The sequence below is a fragment of the Chionomys nivalis genome, chromosome 9, assembly GCF_950005125.1.
Source record: "Chionomys nivalis chromosome 9, mChiNiv1.1, whole genome shotgun sequence".
NCBI lineage: Eukaryota > Metazoa > Chordata > Mammalia > Rodentia > Cricetidae > Chionomys > Chionomys nivalis.
The window spans coordinates 43,800,084-43,817,936 of NC_080094.1; the positions used below are offsets into that span (position 1 = coordinate 43,800,084).

Genomic DNA, 17,853 nt, shown 5'->3' on the forward strand with positions numbered 1-17,853 from the left:
TAAAAGTCCTCTGAGGATAGTGTTTCCAAAACCAACAAAACAGGTTTCCCCCACCCTCACCCCAGCACACACACACACACACACACACACACACACACGCTTCAGAGTGAGAAGGGGCCTTCCTGTGCTGATTTTGGAAATCACTTGGAATCACATCTGGAGGTGCTCCTGGTCCCCCGTGGAAGGGACAGGAGCCCAGCAGAGTCCTTCCAGGGCCCCTCATCTAACAGCTCACATGCTCCTGAACTTGAGGTTGCCATTCGACCATAGACAATGGACTCAACTAAAACAACAAAACTAGTCCCTAAAGATAGTTAAAAGATTTGCACTTCTAGTTCCAGGACAGGCTCCAAAGCTACAGAGAAACCCTGTGTTAGAAAAAAAAAACAAAAACAAAAACGATTTGCTCTTTTTGAATTGAGGTGGCGAGTGTCTCATTATGACATTATGTAGACCTGGCTGGCCCAGGTTCTGTCTGTAGAGCAAGCAGGCTTCAAATTCATGGTGCTCACCCTGCTTTTGCCTCCAGAGTGTTGGATTACAGCTATGAGTCACAGCTACTGGCATGTTAAAATGTTTGCGACCTGCAGAGCAAGAGAACTTCCTCATCTTTTAGGGACTTTTCTATCTTATTGTTTTATGTGTGCATGCTTTGCCTGTCTGTGCACCATTTATCTGCTTGGTGCCTTTGAAGGACAGCAAAGGGCATCAGATCCCCTGAAACAGATGGTTGTGAGCTGCCATGTGGGGGCTGGATATCAACCCTGGGTCCTCTGGAAGAGCGGCCAGTGTTTTCCACCTCTGAGCCATCTCTCCAGGGCCTTTTTAGAAACATTCTAGTTTCCCCTGTTGGTCCACCGCGCCCCCCACACCTGTGTTTTCATGGCTTGTGACATGTCACATTTATGTTTCATCAAAACTTCAGACAGAGGAGAATATCAAACGATACCAAAGGCAGCACCCTCAGTCTTCAGAAGCAGCATCGTGAGAATGTTCTCTTGCATTGTCTCCTGAAGATGAGTCATACTTCTCCAAAGGAAACATGGATGGCAGCCACAGGCAGAATTACATATTTCCACATTCAAAAAACAAAAGGGAAGCTGGCCTTGGTTGTGTACTTATAAATTTATGGAGGGAGGAGGTCGAGGAATGAGAATCACTGAGAGTTTGAGGCCAGCCTGGGCTATATAGTGAGACCCTGCGTCAAAAAGTCTGAAACTACCAACATAAGAAAAGTAAAAAGGGGCTTGAGATGTGAGAAGCCATTGACCTAGCATGTGCAAAGTTCTAGCTTCTGGAATCAGTTCAGAACACAGCAAAAATATAATAAATACATGTGGTAAAATGTGTAATTTTAATTTTTATATTTTAATTTTAGTATTATATTTAAAGTAATATATTAAAATATTATTATTCTGGCTAGTTTTTTTAATATTTATTTATTTATTATATATACAATATTCTCTGTGTGTGTGTGTGTGTGTGTGTGTGTGTGTGTGTGTGTGTATGCCTGCAGGCCAGAAGAGGGCACCAGACCTCCTTACAGATGGTTGTGAGCCACTATGTGGTTGCTGGGAATTGAACTTAGGACCTTTGGAAGAGCAGGCAGTGCTCTTAACCTCTGAGCCATCTCTCCAGCCCCCATCTGGCTAGTTTTTTTGTCAACTTGACAAAAGCTAGAATCATCTGGGAAAAGAGGAAACTCAAGAAGATGCCTCCATAGGATTGACCTGCAGGCAAGTCTGTGGGGTATTTTCTTGATTAATGCTTGATGGGGTAGGGCCCAGCCCACTGTGGATGGTGCCTCCCCTAGGCAGGTGCTCCTTGGTTGTATGTGTAGGGGATGGAGAGACATCTCAATAGTTAAAGAGCACTGACTGCTCTTCCAGAAGACTCAGGTTTGATTTCCATTATCTATGTGGCAGCTCACAACTGTCTGTAACTCCCATTCCAAGGGATCCACTGCCCTCTTCTGACCTCTGCAGACAACTAGGCATGGTGTAGACATACATGCGATCAAAGCATCCAAACATGTAGTGGTTTGGATAAGATGGCCCCAATAGGCTCAGCTATTTGAACGCTTAGGAATGACACCATTTGTTGGAGTAGGTGTGGCCTTGTTGGAGGAATGTATCACTGGAGTGGGTGTTGAGGTTTCAAAAGCCCAAGCCACACCCAACGACTCTCTCTCTCTCTCTCTCTCTCTCTCTCTCTCTCTCTCTCTCTCTCTCTCTCTCCTGCCTGCAGAACTCTCAGCTGCTTCTGCATCATGTTTGCCTGAATGCTGCCATACTCCCCAACTACGACGGTGGTGAACTAAACCTCTGAAACTACAAGCAAGTCCCAGTTAAATGCTTTCCTTTATAAGAGTTGCCATGGTCATGGTGTCTCTTCACAGCAAGAGAACATTGACTAAGACAATACACATAAAAAGTAAATTCAACAGAGCAAGCAAAAGACAGTATTTGTCCCTTGGGAGGCTGAGACTGGAGAATTATAAGAGTGACGATATCTTGGACTATATACTGCGTCTCCAACTCCAAAAACAAAAATAAAGCCAGGAATGGTGGTGCACGACTTTAATGACTTTAATCCCAGCACTCAGACCTCTGTGAGTTCAAGGTCAGCCTGGTCTACAGGAAGTTCTAGGCCAGCCAGTCCTAGACAACGAGACCCTGCCTCAAACAAAGCAACATAACCTGACCAGCAGCAACAAAATATGTATGGGAAAATGCCTACAAAAATATTATTTGATTATAACTAGATCACACATATAACAAGTTAGGAAACACTTGGGAGGTAGAGGCAGAAGGACCAGGAGTTTAAAATCATCCTCAACGACATACCTAGTTCAAGGCCAACATCCTGTCTCAACAACGAGAGAGAGAGAGAGAGAGAGAGAGAGAAATTTTTTAGTGGTAGCATTATACATTTTTATCCTCCAAAGAAATTCGGTATTTTAAAAGACTCAGAAGAATCTGTATAATTTTTCGCAGGGCCACACATAGCCAATGGTGACTTCAAACTCACTAAGTAGTTGAGGAAGACCTTGAACTTCTGATCCTCCTGCCTCTATCTCCTGAGTGCTGGAATTACAGGCTTGTGCCACACTTCTGGTTTTTGATGATCTGAGAATAAAGTGCAGGGCTACAATGCATGCTGGGCAAGTCTTCCTATCAAGCTACATTCCCAGCCCTTAAGCATATGTTCTCAATATAGCAGTTTCTCTGATGATTAAGTAGAGTTACTGTATGGCCCAGCGGTCCTATGCTAGGTATGTACCCAAGAGTAACGAAAACATGGCTGCCCAAAACTTTGTAAACAAATGTTTATAGCAGTATTAATCATAGCCAAGAGGTAGAAACAGCCCACACGTCCATCAACTGATGAGTGGATAAACAAAATACCATTTGTAAAAGAAAAAGAAATCAGGCATAAGGTCAAATTATTACCCATGTGTGATGCAGATGAACAACCACAGTAGGTTACGGTCCTGAGGGGGGAGCTGTTTCCTCACTTCTTTTGTTTGTTTGTTTTTCAAGACAGGGTTTGTGTAACCACCCTGGCTGTCTTGAACTCACTCTTAGACCAGGCTGCTGGCCTTGAACTAACAGAGGTCCACTGGCCTTTGCCTCCCAAGTGCTGGGATTAAATACCCGCATACCTTCTGTGTCACCACCACCATCTGGTTTCACTTTTTTTTTTTTTTTTTTTTTTTTTGGATTTTTCGAGACAGGGTTTCTCCGTAGCTTTTTTGGTTCCTGTCCTGGAACTAGCTCTTGTAGACCAGGCTGGCCTCGAACTCACAGAGATCCGCCTGCCTCTGCCTCCCGAGTGCTGGGATTAAAGGCGTGCGCCACCACCACCCGGCTTTTTTTTTTTTTTTTCTCTCAAGACAGGGTTTCTCTATGTAGCTTTGGAGCCTGTCCTGGAACTCAATCTGTAGACCAGACTGGCCTGGAACTCACAGAGATCCGCCTGCCTCTGCCTCTCGAGTGCAGGGATTAAAGGCATGTGCTAACCTTCGTTTAAGGTGAGGAAAACATTCTAAAATTGACTTGCACTGGTAGCTGCACATATCTGTACGCTGTATACTCTGGGTGAATTGTACAGTTACAGACTATGAACTACATCATAAAGCTTTGGTATCTGAGAGCCCACAGGCAAACTGAACATTCCTTTTAGGACTCTCGGGTCTGGGTGCTTTGAAAGTCTAGTGACACCCTCATGTCTAGGTATCTTCCATCCCACTAGTATCATCTACTCTGCCCCCTGTCAGGGCCCCCCTTGGTGTCACATAGACTGGTACTTACACAGCACTCCGGACAGTCCGCCTGCTCTGCAGCGGTCCAGGCTACCTGGAGTTGCTGAACAGGGTTCACAGCCATTATGCTTATTTTACCCATCCCTCATGCCCATCAGCAAGCTTTTCATTCTCCTTTCCTTTTCCTTTTTATTTTTATTTATTTATTATGTGTACAATATTCCGTCTGTGTGTATGTCTGCAGGCCAGAAGAGGGCACCAGATCTCATTACAGATGGTTGTGAGCCACCATGTGGTTGCCGGGAATTGAACTCAGGACCTTTGGAAGAGCAGGCAATGCTCTTAATCACTAAGCCATCTCTCCAGCCCCTCCTTTTTCTTTTTAATATGTATGTGTGTAAGTAAATATGCAAATATGCATGTGTGTTTTATTTTTTTGAGTCAGGTTTCACTGTGGAGCTCTGACTATCCTTGAACTCACAGGATGCACCTGCCTGTCTCTCAAGTGCTGGGTTTAAAGGCGTGCATCACTACACCTGGAATACTTTTCTTTTTTTGAAATAGGAGCCTAGGTAGGTATCAGACTTGCTGTGTAGCTGCATGGCCTCACATTCCTGATCCAGCTGCTTCTGCTTCCCAGCTGAGATTACAGGCCTCCACCACCACGCTTGGCTCTCATTTTCATTTTAAAGGGTAGTATTTTATTTTTTTTAATTTTATTTTATGTATATGGATATTTTGACTGTATGTATGTCTGTGCACCACATGGGCCCACAGGGACCAGAAAAAGGCGTTGGACCTGAAACTAGTTAAAGACAGTTGTTAACTGACATGTGTGAGCTGGGAATTGGACCTGGGTCTTTGGGAAGAACAAGTGTTCTTAGCTACTGAGCCATTGTTCCAGCCCCAAGAGTAACACTTATAAAAGAAAACTTTGGCTAAGCATGGTGGTACATATCTGTAGTCTCAAGAACTCTGGACACTGAGGCAGGAGGAACACAAGTTCAAGGCCAGCCTGGGCAACTTAGATTCAATCTCAAATAGTTAAGAATAAAGGGGGCTGGCATTTAGAGGTAGAATGATTGCCTAGCACGTGTAAGGCCTTGGGTTTGGTCCTCAGTTCTGTAAAAGAAAACAAAGAAAGGGAAAGTAAAGGAAGAAGGCAGGTAGGCAGGCAAAGCGACTTGGAAAATTCAACAACATAGGAGAAAAGCTCTGTCCACAGCCCAGTCACCAAACATCCACTGATTATAAGTCAACATATATGAGGAGGCAGGGGGTCATATGTACAAATGTACGAAAACTCCAAAATGTAGGCAACATTCCCTGAAGGCGCATAGGACGGTGTCCTTGGCATGTGGCTCCACGTTTACCTTGTAGATTTCTTAAACATCAGGAAAATAAGGTTGGGGTGAAGCATGTGATTGGTATGCATGAGGCCCGAAGTCTGATTCTTACCGTCATACAGAGGGGAAAAGACCAGAGTGAGAAATATGACAAAGGCTGAGACTCTCAGGATCCAGTGTACACATGGAAAGAGAAACATGTATTAAAAGAGCAGAGACTTAGAGTCTTCCCTGATCTTGCAGAACACCACAGACTTGATTTCCGACTTTGTCTTTATCAGCTCCTCATGAGTGTGTTGTTGGTAATTTCTAGAGCCCTTAACCTGGAAGCTCCCAGGACGCTGCCCTTGGTTCTCTTTCTTTCTCAACCTGAAGCTTCATCTAGCCCCAGCTCCTCAGCCTGACATTCTGGGATGCTGATCTTCAAGACTTTTAAAAACATGATAACTTCACTTATCATGTCTTCATCAAAACCCACCCCCAAGGGCTCAAGGATCTATGCAGAAGAGGAGGTGAAGAGATTGTAAGAGCCAGAGGTGATGGATGATTCCAAGGAAACAATTTCTCCAGACACAGCAGAACTGATGCCCATAGGAACTCACAGAGACTGTGGCCGCATGCACAGGGCAGGCACAAATTCAAGCCAGACCAGGTCCCAGCACTGAGAGGGGTAAGTGGACACATGTCTCACCCGAACCAAGAAGCCATCTGCAACTGATCCCCACTGGCAAAGGGAAAATCAGTTTACTTCAGTGGAGTGTTACTGGGTATATCAATCACACTGCCGGGCAGACCCCATGCTCAGGAGTAGTTGGTCAAAACAAAATGAACTCAATGGTACTTTTGTAGGCTTTTTGTCTCATTTTGCTTTATTTGGGCATTTTTTTTTTGGTCTTACCGGTATTTTGCTTGTTTATTTTTTGTTTTGTAGGGCTGTGTGTGTTTCTTGGGTTGTCTGGTGTGCTGGCACAAGCCTTTAGTTTCAACATTGAGGAATCAAAAGCAGGTGAATCTTCATGAGTTCAAGACTCACCTGATCTGCACAGAGTTCAGTCAGCCAAGGTTACATAGTGAGACTCTGCTCAGAAACAAACAAACAAGCAAGCAAAAAACTATAATGTATACACTGTCTTAAGGAATCATCACTTTCATGTGTTTGGTGCTGCAGGAAGTTTTAAGATTTATTTGTACATATGCATATACACATATGTATTTCTGTAGTTGAATTTACAGCTAACTGCATGAAAAAACCAATGATACCCAGATGTTATTAGTGTTTTTGGACTATGGTTTATAATAAGTTTTAAACGCCTTTAGCACCATCAAATGGATTTAAATGCCATGTTGTCTTTACAATAACCTAAATGTGTACCCATAAACTGGCTTTCTCACATTTGGAACAATACACATGATTAAAGTGCATATTAGGCATCTGGGGGAAGGCCCAGCACTTAAGAGCAATTGGCTGCTTTGGTGGAGAATCAGAGTTTGGATCCCAGTACCCACATTGCAAATCACCAACCACCTGTAATCTCACTCTTGTCCGACGCCCTCTTCTGTTCCGCTCGGGCATCTGCATGCAGGTGTGCATACACACAATCAGACATACACATGCATAAAGACAATCAAAAAGAAGCATATTGGCAGTGGTATTTCACCCACTGAAAACTTAACCGCTTGACGCCAGCCAGTTAAAATGCAGTCTAAGCAGCCTGACGCCAGCTGGCCCTGTCTGCAGGGAACAGCAGAAGCGAGAGCATCAAAACGTCCAGGTGTCTGTGCATTTTGTCTCTGCAGATGACCTTTCCCCGCGCGTGGCCGAGGCTCACGGTCCGGACCTCAGCGCCCCCGGCGGCGGGTCCGGGCAGCAGCACGGGGTAGGGGAGGCGGCGCCCAGCGTCCCGCGCTTCCCGCGAGATCCCGCGCGCGCTCCGCCCCGCGCCGCGCCGCGCTCCCCGCTGGGCACGTCCTGCCGACCGCGCCGCCCGCGCCGCTTGCCACCGCCCGCCGCCGCCCCGCGAGCCGCTTTGTCTCGGGCGGGGCGCACGGAGAGGCCGCCAGGTGCCCCCCGCCGCGGGCCCGGGCCCCCCGCCCCGGGGCGGCGACGGCGGTGCCGGGCCCCGGGGCGGAGGGCGCGCCGGGATGGGCCCCAAGCGGCGGCAGCTGACGTTCCGGGAGAAGTCGCGGATCATCCAGGAGGTGGAGGAGAACCCGGACCTACGCAAGGGCGAGATCGCGCGGCGCTTCAACATCCCGCCGTCCACGCTGAGCACCATCCTGAAGAACAAGCGCGCCATCCTGGCGTCGGAGCGCAAGTACGGAGTGGCCTCCACCTGCCGCAAGACCAACAAGCTGTCCCCGTACGACAAGCTGGAGGGGCTCCTCATTGCTTGGTTCCAGCAGATCCGCGCCGCGGGCCTGCCGGTCAAGGGCATCATCCTGAAAGAGAAGGCGCTACGGATAGCGGAGGAGCTGGGCATGGACGACTTCACGGCTTCCAACGGCTGGCTGGATCGCTTCCGCCGGCGCCACGGTGTAGTGGCCTGCAGCGGCGTGACCCGCTCCCGGGCGCGAAGCTCTACCCCCCGGGCCCCAGCGGCACCTGCCGGCCCAGCCGCGGTGCCCTCCGAGGGCAGCGGTGGGAGTACACCAGGCTGGCGCACGCGGGAGGAGCAGCCGCCGTCGGTGGCTGAGGGCTACGCCTCGCAGGACGTGTTCAGCGCCACCGAGACCAGCCTGTGGTACGACTTTCTGTCCGACCAGGCCTCGGGGCTGTGGGGAGGTGATGGAACGGCTCGCCAGGCCACCCAGCGCCTTAGTGTTTTGCTGTGCGCCAACGCTGATGGCAGCGAAAAGCTTCCCCCGCTGGTCGCAGGCAAGTCCGCCAAGCCCCGTGCAGGCCAAGGTGGTCTGCCCTGTGACTACACTGCCAACTCTAAGGGTGGAGTCACTACCCAGGCCCTAGCTAAGTACTTGAAAGCGCTGGACACCCGAATGGCTGCAGAATCTCGTCGGGTCCTTTTGCTGGCTGGCCGTCTGGCTGCCCAGTCCTTAGACACCTCGGGCCTGCGGCACGTGCAGCTGGCCTTCTTCCCTCCCGGTACTGTGCATCCATTGGAGCGAGGAGTGGTCCAACAGGTGAAAGGCCACTACCGCCAGGCTATGTTGCTCAAGGCCATGGCAGCACTCGAGGGCCAGGATCCCTCAGGCCTGCAGCTGGGCCTGGTAGAGGCCTTACACTTTGTGGCTGCAGCCTGGCAAGCGGTGGAGCCCTCGGACATAGCAACTTGCTTTCGGGAGGCCGGTTTTGGAGGTGGCCTTAATGCCACTATCACCACTTCCTTCAAGAGTGAGGGAGAAGAAGAGGAGGAGGAAGAGGAGGAGGAGGAAGAAGAAGAGGAGGGTGAAGGGGAAGAGGAGGAGGAAGAAGAGGAAGAAGAAGGGGAGGAGGAAGAAGGCGGGGAAGGAGAGGAGGTGGGAGAGGAAGAGGAGGTGGAAGAGGAGGGTGAGGTTGATGACAGTGATGAAGAGGAGGAGGAGGAGGAAGAAGAAAGCTCCTCTGAGGGTTTAGAGACTGAAGACTGGGCCCAGGGAGTAGTGGAGGCCAGTGGTGGCTTTGGGGGTTACAGTGTCCAGGAAGAGGCCCAGTGCCCCACCCTCCATTTTCTGGAAGGTGGGGAGGACTCGGACTCAGACAGTGATGAAGAGGAGGAAGATGAAGAGGAGGATGAGGAAGACGATGAAGACGAGGATGATGATGATGATGGTGATGAGGTCCCTGTACCCAGCTTTGGGGAGGCCATGGCCTACTTTGCCATGGTCAAACGGTACCTGACCTCCTTTCCCATCGATGACCGCGTGCAGAGCCACATCCTTCACTTGGAACATGATCTGGTCCACGTGACTAGGAAGAACCATGCCAGGCAGGCGGGAGTTCGGGGTCTTGGACATCAAAGCTGATCTGCGGGACATAGCTGCGCTCCAGCCCAGATGGACAACACCTGCCCAAGGCAGAGAATTCTGGGCAGCTGCTGGAGATGGCTGGAGGAGTTGCAGGGCCTTCAGTAATGCTTCGCCCAGCCCCGAGACAGGCCCAGGGGCTGAGGTCTGCCTCACTGCTATTGCCTCCTTCTCAGATTCCTGTTTCCTCCCCATTAGTTCCTGGGCTCAGGGCACTGGTTGGGTGGGAAGCTGTCCGGTGCTACCATGCCATGCCACCAGTGGGCTAGACCATAGCAGCAGCCAGGGACAGGTCCTGGAAGCTCTTGGCCAGAGAGTGCCTCTCCCCTTGCCACCCAAACAGGTCTTTGGTGGGGGGATCCCAAAGCCATTCTGGAAAGGGCTCCAGAGGAAGGTCCAGCCTAGGCTCCCACAAAACTAGCATCCCCCCGTCCTGCACCTCTAGGCTGCCTAAAGAAGCACAGTGTAACGTAGGGCAGGCTCCTGAGCCTGCCTCCTGCCTGCTTTCCACCTCCCTAAATCCCTTGCTGTGGCCCAGTCTTTGGCCCTTGGTTTTTCTTTCCAGATTGGAGGTTTCCAAGAGGCCCCTCTTGGGGAGTGACAGCAGGCACCTCCAATCTGGGCAGCTGCAGGCCTTGTGCCTCAACCTCTGCAGGCCCCCATCCTGGGCAGAGGGGCCTGGGGCTGGGCCCAGAGTCCAGCCGTCCAGGTGCTCCCTTCCCAGTTTGAATTCAATAAATCTGTCTACTCCCCTTTTGTGGGAGTGAATGTTTTAACAGCCATGGATGCATCCTTCATGGTCTGGGCTTGCGTCTGTCTTGGGGACACATCCCTTCCAGGGTCCCCTTGGTTCTTGTAGTGGGACATGAAAGCAGGGTTTGAGCAGATGACCACGACTGGGGTGAGGGGCAGGCAGTGACACCCACATCTAAATGTTAGAGAACTCTGGGGAGGGCGGGCCTTTAGTGACGTATCTCTTGATAGACTGCAGGAACCCTAACCTTAACCTCCTTTGATGGTAGTGAGAAGCTTTGGTCACTGGAGTGGCGCAGTAGAGAGGGAGCCAGGGATCTGTTAGGGCATCAGGCAGTATACCCTTGAAGACTGAGCCCACCAAAGCTAGTTAAGGGGTTTAGCAGGAATGAGAAAAGCTTTGGTTCTGCCATGGGCCAGGTTAGAGTTGGAGGGGCATGCAAGGAACCCTCATTTTACTTTAAGAGGGAGTTCTTCAGGCTGTTCAAATGATTGGCATTTTCACGTCTGTTAAATCACCTTTGAGGCCATGACAGGAGGAAGGTGAAGTTACTAGGAAACATGGCACCCCCGTGAATTGGTAGCTCACTGTGCTGGGCCACTCCCCCACTCCAGTCTAAAGGTGAGGGCATGTCCTTTCAGAGCCCGGCCCCTCCCTTCATGGCTCTCCCTTACTGGGGCTCACAGGTTCCAGTCAAGGAAAGACCTGAGTGGGGCAGGTAGCTCTGAGTCCCAAACCGGTTTTCCCACCTTACTTAGGGCTGGCATATTACCTCTGGTAATTTCCCAATCCCTAACATACCCCAGCCACCAGGTTCTCTCCACTCTGGAATGTAAGGGGGTGGGGGATATCCAAATCGTCCTTTGTGCCTTATTTGCCCTGGGTATGGTTCCTTCCAAAAAGGCTGTCCATAAATGTTTGGGTCTTTTGTATTTCTGACACTAGGGGATTATCTCCAAGCCTTGAAAATTAGTTTTTGTTTCTTTAATGCAAATTTTGCTTATATTTGTACTGGGGTAGGGATGAACCCAGGGTCTAGAGCAGCCTAGGCAGGAGCCTCACTGCTGAGCCACACTTTCCCCCGAGTGTTTGGAAACGAAATCGAGCAAAGGATTTGAGATTCCGTTTGGCATCAGCCCTTCCTCTAATTGGATCTTTGGAGGAAGAGACCAGAAAGCCTAGCCTACCCAACGGGCCTGCTCTAAGTAGTAAGTGGGAGGGAGCAGGGGTGCTTTCTCTAGATGCCCCTGGACAGACAGGTCCTTTATCTCCAGTACCAAGACAAATTACTTCACTCTGCCTCCTGCCAATAAGAACCTCTTACTGGTCCCAGGATTTAACACAATCTGATGCCAATAGGGCCTTTCTTTATTCTAGGTGTCAAACACTCAGATGCCCTTATGAGGTAACAAACCCACGATAAACAGGCAGAAGAGGTTCACTAATGTGCCCAGAGCTACATTAGGCTTCCGGAAGCAGACTTTCTTCTCAGGCAGGCCCTTCAGTACTTCGTAGCCTTCGTTACGGAGGGCCCTGTGTTCCTACCCCTCCTGGTTGCAGAAATCAGTTTCTAGCCCTTCGTAGAATATCCCTCCTGTGGATGATAAGGGATGTGACAGTGTCTGCCGAAGCTCTAGCTCTCATGTGTACAGCCGATTTCCAATCTCTAATCCCCATACAAGTGCAGGCCGCTTAGCCTTTTTTCCATTTTGTAAATTTCTTTCAAAATAAATTATTGGGACAAGTAGATGAAAACTTTCTATTTTACAAAGAAGGAAATAGGGTTAAGGGATTAAATGACCTTGCCCAAGAAAATGGCCTTAAACTGCTCTCCCTGGGAATCTGGGTTACATATTAAATGCCCCGGTAGGGTACATTGGGATGAGGAAATGGCAATGACCCTAGGTCTACAGAGCTTTGGAGGGAGCTAGTGAAGAAGCACTGGCTGTGCTTCCAAAGGACCCAGGTTTGATCCCCAGCACCCACATAGTGGCTCACAACCATCTGTAACTCTAGTTTCACCTGCCCTCTGCAGGCACCAGGAACGCATATACATACAGGTAAAACACACATGCACATACAAAAATAAAATACTTATTTAAAAATAGACAACTTGTCACACAGCATCAGTAGGTATCAGACTAACAGAGTGCCCGCCTCCCTAAATGCTAACATGCATGGAGATGCTGCTTTCTTTAGGACTGACAAATGGCACAGAAGGGGAATGGTTTCTGGGGACATAGCTGGTTTTGGCAAAGCCCAGATTGGGCATTGATTGATCAGCAAGTGATGCGGGCAGACAGGTGATGCCTTCTTGGGGAGAAAGGAAGATAAGTACAGATAACTGCCCTTTCAGAGCTGGGACCCAGGGGAAAGATATGGAAAAACTACAACCCCCAGAAGTCTCTGTTTCCAGGCAAGTAGCGACGGTTGCTATGGTTTCAGAAAACAATATGGCTGCTCCCAGATGGGATTTGAGTCTGTGCCGAGTAGGGAAGGAAACGTAGATCTGAACGCTCGCTGTGGCGAGAGGAGGCACTTGAAGAGTCCTGGGGCTGGCGTTGGGCTCTGTGGGGGAACACTGAGGCCTTGTCCAGAAGCCAATGGCAAGCAGCGTGGATGAGGAGGCTCTGCACCAGCTGTACCTGTGGGTAGACAACATCCCTCTGTCCCGACCCAAGAGAAACCTCTCCCGGGACTTCAGTGACGGAGGTGTGTTGTTGTGTGTTTTACAATGTTCTATCTTTATGTATGTGTAATAGATTTGTGTGTATGCTATAGTTTTTGTTATGTGTGCATATAGAGTGGGAGCAGGGGTGGGATCTGTGCTTTGGGACTTGATTGTGGAAGTGGGCACTTGCATATTTCTTCTATTCGTGAGTGAACAATGTATGTCCATGATACCTTGTGTACAGAGTGTGTCTGTGTGTCTCGCTTCAGGGGCGTTAAGGACTAAGCTGTGTGTCTGGGTATGTGTGAACCTATGCTTGCTCATATTTCTGTGTTCTACAGTGTGTGTGTGTGTGTGTGTGTGTTTGTGTGTGTGTGTGTGATAGAGTCTTGGACTCCTGCCTCTACCACATTGCTGTGTCTAGCTCCTAGATTTTGTGATTATAAGCACGCACCACCTCTCCTGTTTGTTTTTAATGTGGTGCTAGGGAGTCAAACCCAGGGCACTGTGAATGCTATGCAAGCATGCCACCAACTGAGTGACATCCCCACCCCGTGCTCTTTTGTGTTGACAAGTTCTGTCCTGAATGTATGTATGGTTTTTTTTTTTTTTTGTGCGAATGTATAGTGTGTTTGTTTTTTCAGAAAAGGCTCCTGTATTTAAGAAATGCATAGTTCTGTAGCCAGAATGTCTTCGTTTCTACGTGTATAATTAAGGAAACTACATGTATATGTGACTTCTGTGTTTGTGTGTGTTCTATGTATGCACCATGTGTGTCTGGCATTTATTCTGTGCATCTATACATTCTGATCTATATACACCTGTAGAGGGACGTTTTTGATTCACAGGGTAACGAAGTAGCCCATAACTCACTATTTTCCTGCCTTCTGTGTGATGGGATTACAGGCATGTGCTACCACAGCCTGCTTATATGGTGCTGGGGTTGAGAGCAGCACGTCGTACATGTTATACAAGTGTGCTGCCAACTGTGCTATATTCCCAGCACAACAGAAGGATCTTGTTTTTCTGCTTGTGTAAATCTGTGATTCTCCTGAGATTTTGGTGTGTGTGTGTGTCCTTGTGAATTCCCAGAACAAGGCCGCAGCCTCCTGTAGGGCCTTCTTGGAGTCTGTTTTTCTGTGCCCTGATCTAATAAGGAAGATGCTTTTTCTCTGAGAAATGTAGGATCTTGATTTGATTATTGATCTTGCTTTCTTTGTCTCTTTTCTATCCACCTTCCCTTCTTCTGTATCTCCATCCCTTCTCCCTGGCCCATGCTCTTGCCTTTCCTATCTGTTCCCAATCCTACTCCCTCAGTCCTGGTTGCAGAGCTTATCAAGTTTTACTTCCCCAAGATGGTGGAGATGCACAATTATGTCCCTGCTAACTCTCTCCAGCAGAAGCTCAGCAACTGGGGTCACCTGAACAGGTAGTAGAATCCCTGGATGCAGAAATAAACTCTGAAGCCCCTGCCTGCTTCTCAAGAGGGATTGCTCCAGCCTTAACTCAACTTTCTATGACCTTGCCTGGAGATGTGTTTTTACTAGCATGCACGCGCACACGCGAGTGCGCCTGCGTGTACACACACACACACACACACACACACCTGGATTGGTCCCTAGCAATGCAAAACAACAACAAAAAACCTCCTGTGGTCTTAACAGGCAGACTGAGACTGCTGGGAGGAGTGGGAGACACAGAATCCATTTAATAATAAAATTAAATAATTATTTATTGGGATGGAAACACTCAAGGGAAATTGGAACAGTCAAGCAAGGAGGTTCAGGAGTCTGCCCTTCCAGGCCCCTGGGGCTATGTCCACTCCTTCCCCATTGCACTCCATTCATTTCCCCAGGACCCACTCACCCTTCTTGTATCCACTCCATAGAAAGGTGCTGAACAAGCTGAACTTCTCTGTCCCCGACGATGTGATGCGGAAGATTGCGCAGTGTTCTCCGGGTGTAGTGGAGCTGGTGCTCATTCCACTAAGGCAGCGCCTGGAGGAGCGGCAGAGGCGCCAGAAACTGGGTGCTGGCTCCTTACAGGTGCTGCTGCTTGAGCCTGCTGATGGGGGCGCAAGGGGTGCTCCCCATACAGTGAACTAGGCGATGGTGATGCCTAGGCGATAAATAGGAAGATGGGTGCCTAGCTAAGAGAACCTGGCCCACAGGATTGTGGAAGGGAAATGGGGCTTCTTGGAGGTTCACAGGAGACCACATCTGTTCTTTCAGGAGCTGGCTTCTCAGGATGTCAGTGGCTACATGGATATGGGTAAGGAGGCTTTCCTTTATCTCAGGAGTGCTTTCCCACATCGATCTTAGGATCAGGGGGAGACAGGAGAATGGTACTCCAACAAGGTCACTCCTTCACTTGCTTTGTCTTAGGTCTGTCCCAGAAGACTCTAGGAGACGGTGCCCCAGCCCTGGGAGAAGAGCAGCTCAGGTAAACTTGAGAGTTCTGACCTCGCCAGGCTTGACACCTTCACCACAAAGACTAGTGTGGCAGTGCCTTGGTCTCTGGGGAGGTGGTGAGAAGGCGACAAAGGAAGGCCTGGTAGCAAGTACTAGAAAGGAATGGCAGGGTCTGAGGTCCAGGCCTCTGCTAAGCTGCTATCCACCGCAGAGGGGGCCGGCCACCGGCGCCTCGACCCCCTGGATATAACCAGGCGCTGCAGGGCGATCCGAGCTTCGTCCTTCAGATCGCTGAAAAGGAGCAGGAGCTGTTGGCCTCTCAAGAGACAGTGCAGGTGAGGAGGGGACACTAAGGCCTAAAGAGCAGCTTGAGGTCTGCAAGGGCAAAACACTAGCAGGGCAACAGGTCTTCAGGCTTGACGTCTCTGCGCCCCCACCCAGGTCCTGCAGATGAAGGTGAAGCGTCTGGAACACCTGCTCCAACTCAAGAACGTGCGCATCGATGACCTCTCCCGGAGGCTTCAGCAGGCCGAACGCAAGCAGCGGTGAGCAGTGCCCGGGCTGCGCGGGTCTTCCCAGTACCCGCTGGAGCCCCGACGCCGCGACCTACCCACTCACCTGCGGATGCAGGATTGGGAGGGCGGAGCGAGCTGCTCACTGGCGCCCCCTGCAGCAGCGGCGCTCCGACACGGAGGGTTCGGGCGAACGTGGGGGTCTTCAAAGCCGAGACCTGGGATTGATCCTCCTCCTTACACTCCATCCGGGCCAGGAGAAAAGACCACTCTCCACAGCCCAGAAAACCTGTGCGGACACACGGCATGACCTCCCAAACCGTGTCCACTTTGAGGCTCCCAGCGCTGGGCCTGGAGAGGCGGTCCTCTGGTTCCTTTCTCAGCTCAGAGGACAGCCCTGTCTCCATCCATGCAAATTCTCCATGGCCTCGGACACGCGAGCAGCTACCCCCGGAAGTGGAGGGATTCTCTTGCCCCTCCTGGGTGCTTACATGGGACCCATCTCAGAGCTGGAGACCACCGCAGCTGGAGAGGAAGGGATAAGGTGTTGAAGAAACCAGGAGTAAGAGGCATCCAGCTGTGTGCAATAGCCCTTTCTGCATGGAGCAATATAAGGAGCGCCTGGGGAAGACGGAGCAGAGTTGTCTCTATTAAAAGTGGCGTGTTGTGCGTTCTTCTCTGTGCCTGCCTTTTCTTTCTGTCCGTATGGGTCCGAAAGGCAGCGAGTTCCTGCCTTGTCCTTTATCGCTTTCACCTAGCTGTCCTCTTAAAGACCCTGGGGACCCAGGATGGGTCTCGTGTCTTTTTAGATTGATGATACTGCCAGTGAACAGAGTTTGGGAAGTGTGACAGCCTGCTTCTAGCACTGGGTGACCCCCATCACCTCCTTCCAGTGTCCTCCAAACTTGTCCAAACCCAAGCTGCAAATTTTCACCAAGGTGGCCACTCATGTTCCCAACATTGCCCATGGATTCTCTTAAATTAGCTTTCTGTATGAGTCTCAACCCTGTCCACACACTGATCTCAGTTCTATGGACGGAGGCTACATGTCACTTGAAACCCTGACCATGGCATGACCTTCACTCTAATGATTTGTTGACTGACAATAATGCTGAAGGTTTGTAATCCCGAGGTCTGGCAATTCCATTCCCAGGCATGCAGTCAACATATCGCATGGGAGAAACTTGTGTCCTATGTTCTGGGAAACACACCACAACAATCATACAGAGCAGAAACGATGGGCTGGGGATGGCTCAGCTGTTGAGAGCATTTGTTGTCCTTGCAGAGGAACCAGGTTCCCAGCACCCACGTGGCAAGCCACAGCTCTTCATCACTCCAGTTCCAGGGCTTCCAACACCCTCTTCGGACCTCCATGGGCACCGGGCCCACTTGTGGTACACAGACCACCACCTGAGCTTAAAATACATCTAAAAAGAAAAGGAACTTGTATTGGTGATCTATTACTGTGTAACAAATTACTGCCAATGTAAAGGCTTGAATCAACACATGATTTGTCCTTTTTTGTTTGTTAGTTTGTTTTGAGGGTCCAATCTGAGCATGGCTCAGCTGGATCTTGAGCTTCCATGATGCTTGCAAGGTTAAGGCTGAGGTGTCAGCTAGAAGTGTGACCTCATCCTCAGGCTTAAGCTCAACTAGGGAAGGAGGCACACTCTGTTAACAGATCAGTCCCTTGTGGGTTGTTGGGCTTCAGCGTTGACGATTGTTGCCTTGTGACTGCTCTAATTTCCTTGACCATTTCCAGTATAGTAGCTTACTTTAAAAATTTGCATTTTACATTTATGTAAGTGTGCATATGCATGCCTCAGCGTGTGTGTGGAAGGAGAAAACTGACTTTCACAAGTTGCTCTCTGACCTACACACACATCAAAACTTGGTCTGTGGCAAATGTCTTTATTCACTGAGCCATCTCACTGG

General features: G+C 49.7%; 2 protein-coding genes across 2 annotated transcripts; both read left to right on the forward strand.

The window, feature by feature from the left end:
* Positions 1 to 7,560: 7,560 nt before the first annotated feature.
* On the forward strand, positions 7,561 to 10,348 carry Cenpb (centromere protein B). The gene has a single exon (XM_057780840.1). It carries the CDS (start codon positions 7,753 to 7,755, stop codon positions 9,568 to 9,570), a length of 1,818 nt encoding a protein of 605 aa, XP_057636823.1. The 5' UTR covers positions 7,561 to 7,752; the 3' UTR covers positions 9,571 to 10,348.
* Positions 10,313 to 16,572, forward strand: Spef1 (sperm flagellar 1). Its single transcript, XM_057780841.1, has 7 exons — positions 10,313 to 13,036; positions 14,313 to 14,424; positions 14,884 to 15,040; positions 15,227 to 15,266; positions 15,380 to 15,437; positions 15,618 to 15,741; positions 15,848 to 16,572. Exons 1-7 carry the CDS (start codon positions 12,928 to 12,930, stop codon positions 15,953 to 15,955), a joined length of 708 nt encoding a protein of 235 aa, XP_057636824.1. The 5' UTR covers positions 10,313 to 12,927; the 3' UTR covers positions 15,956 to 16,572.
* The last annotated feature ends 1,281 nt before the right edge of the window (positions 16,573 to 17,853 follow it).

Coding starts and splice junctions, on each gene's coding strand:
- Cenpb (XM_057780840.1), top strand. CDS start 7,753: ATGGGCCCCAAGCGGCGGCAGCTGACGTTCCGGGAGAAGTCGCGGATC.
- Spef1 (XM_057780841.1), top strand. CDS start 12,928: ATGGCAAGCAGCGTGGATGAGGAGGCTCTGCACCAGCTGTACCTGTGG. Junction 13,037..14,312: donor CCGGGACTTCAGTGACGGAG/GTGTGTTGTTGT, acceptor CTACTCCCTCAG/TCCTGGTTGCAGAGCTTATC. Junction 15,267..15,379: donor CAGTGGCTACATGGATATGG/GTAAGGAGGCTT, acceptor GCTTTGTCTTAG/GTCTGTCCCAGAAGACTCTA.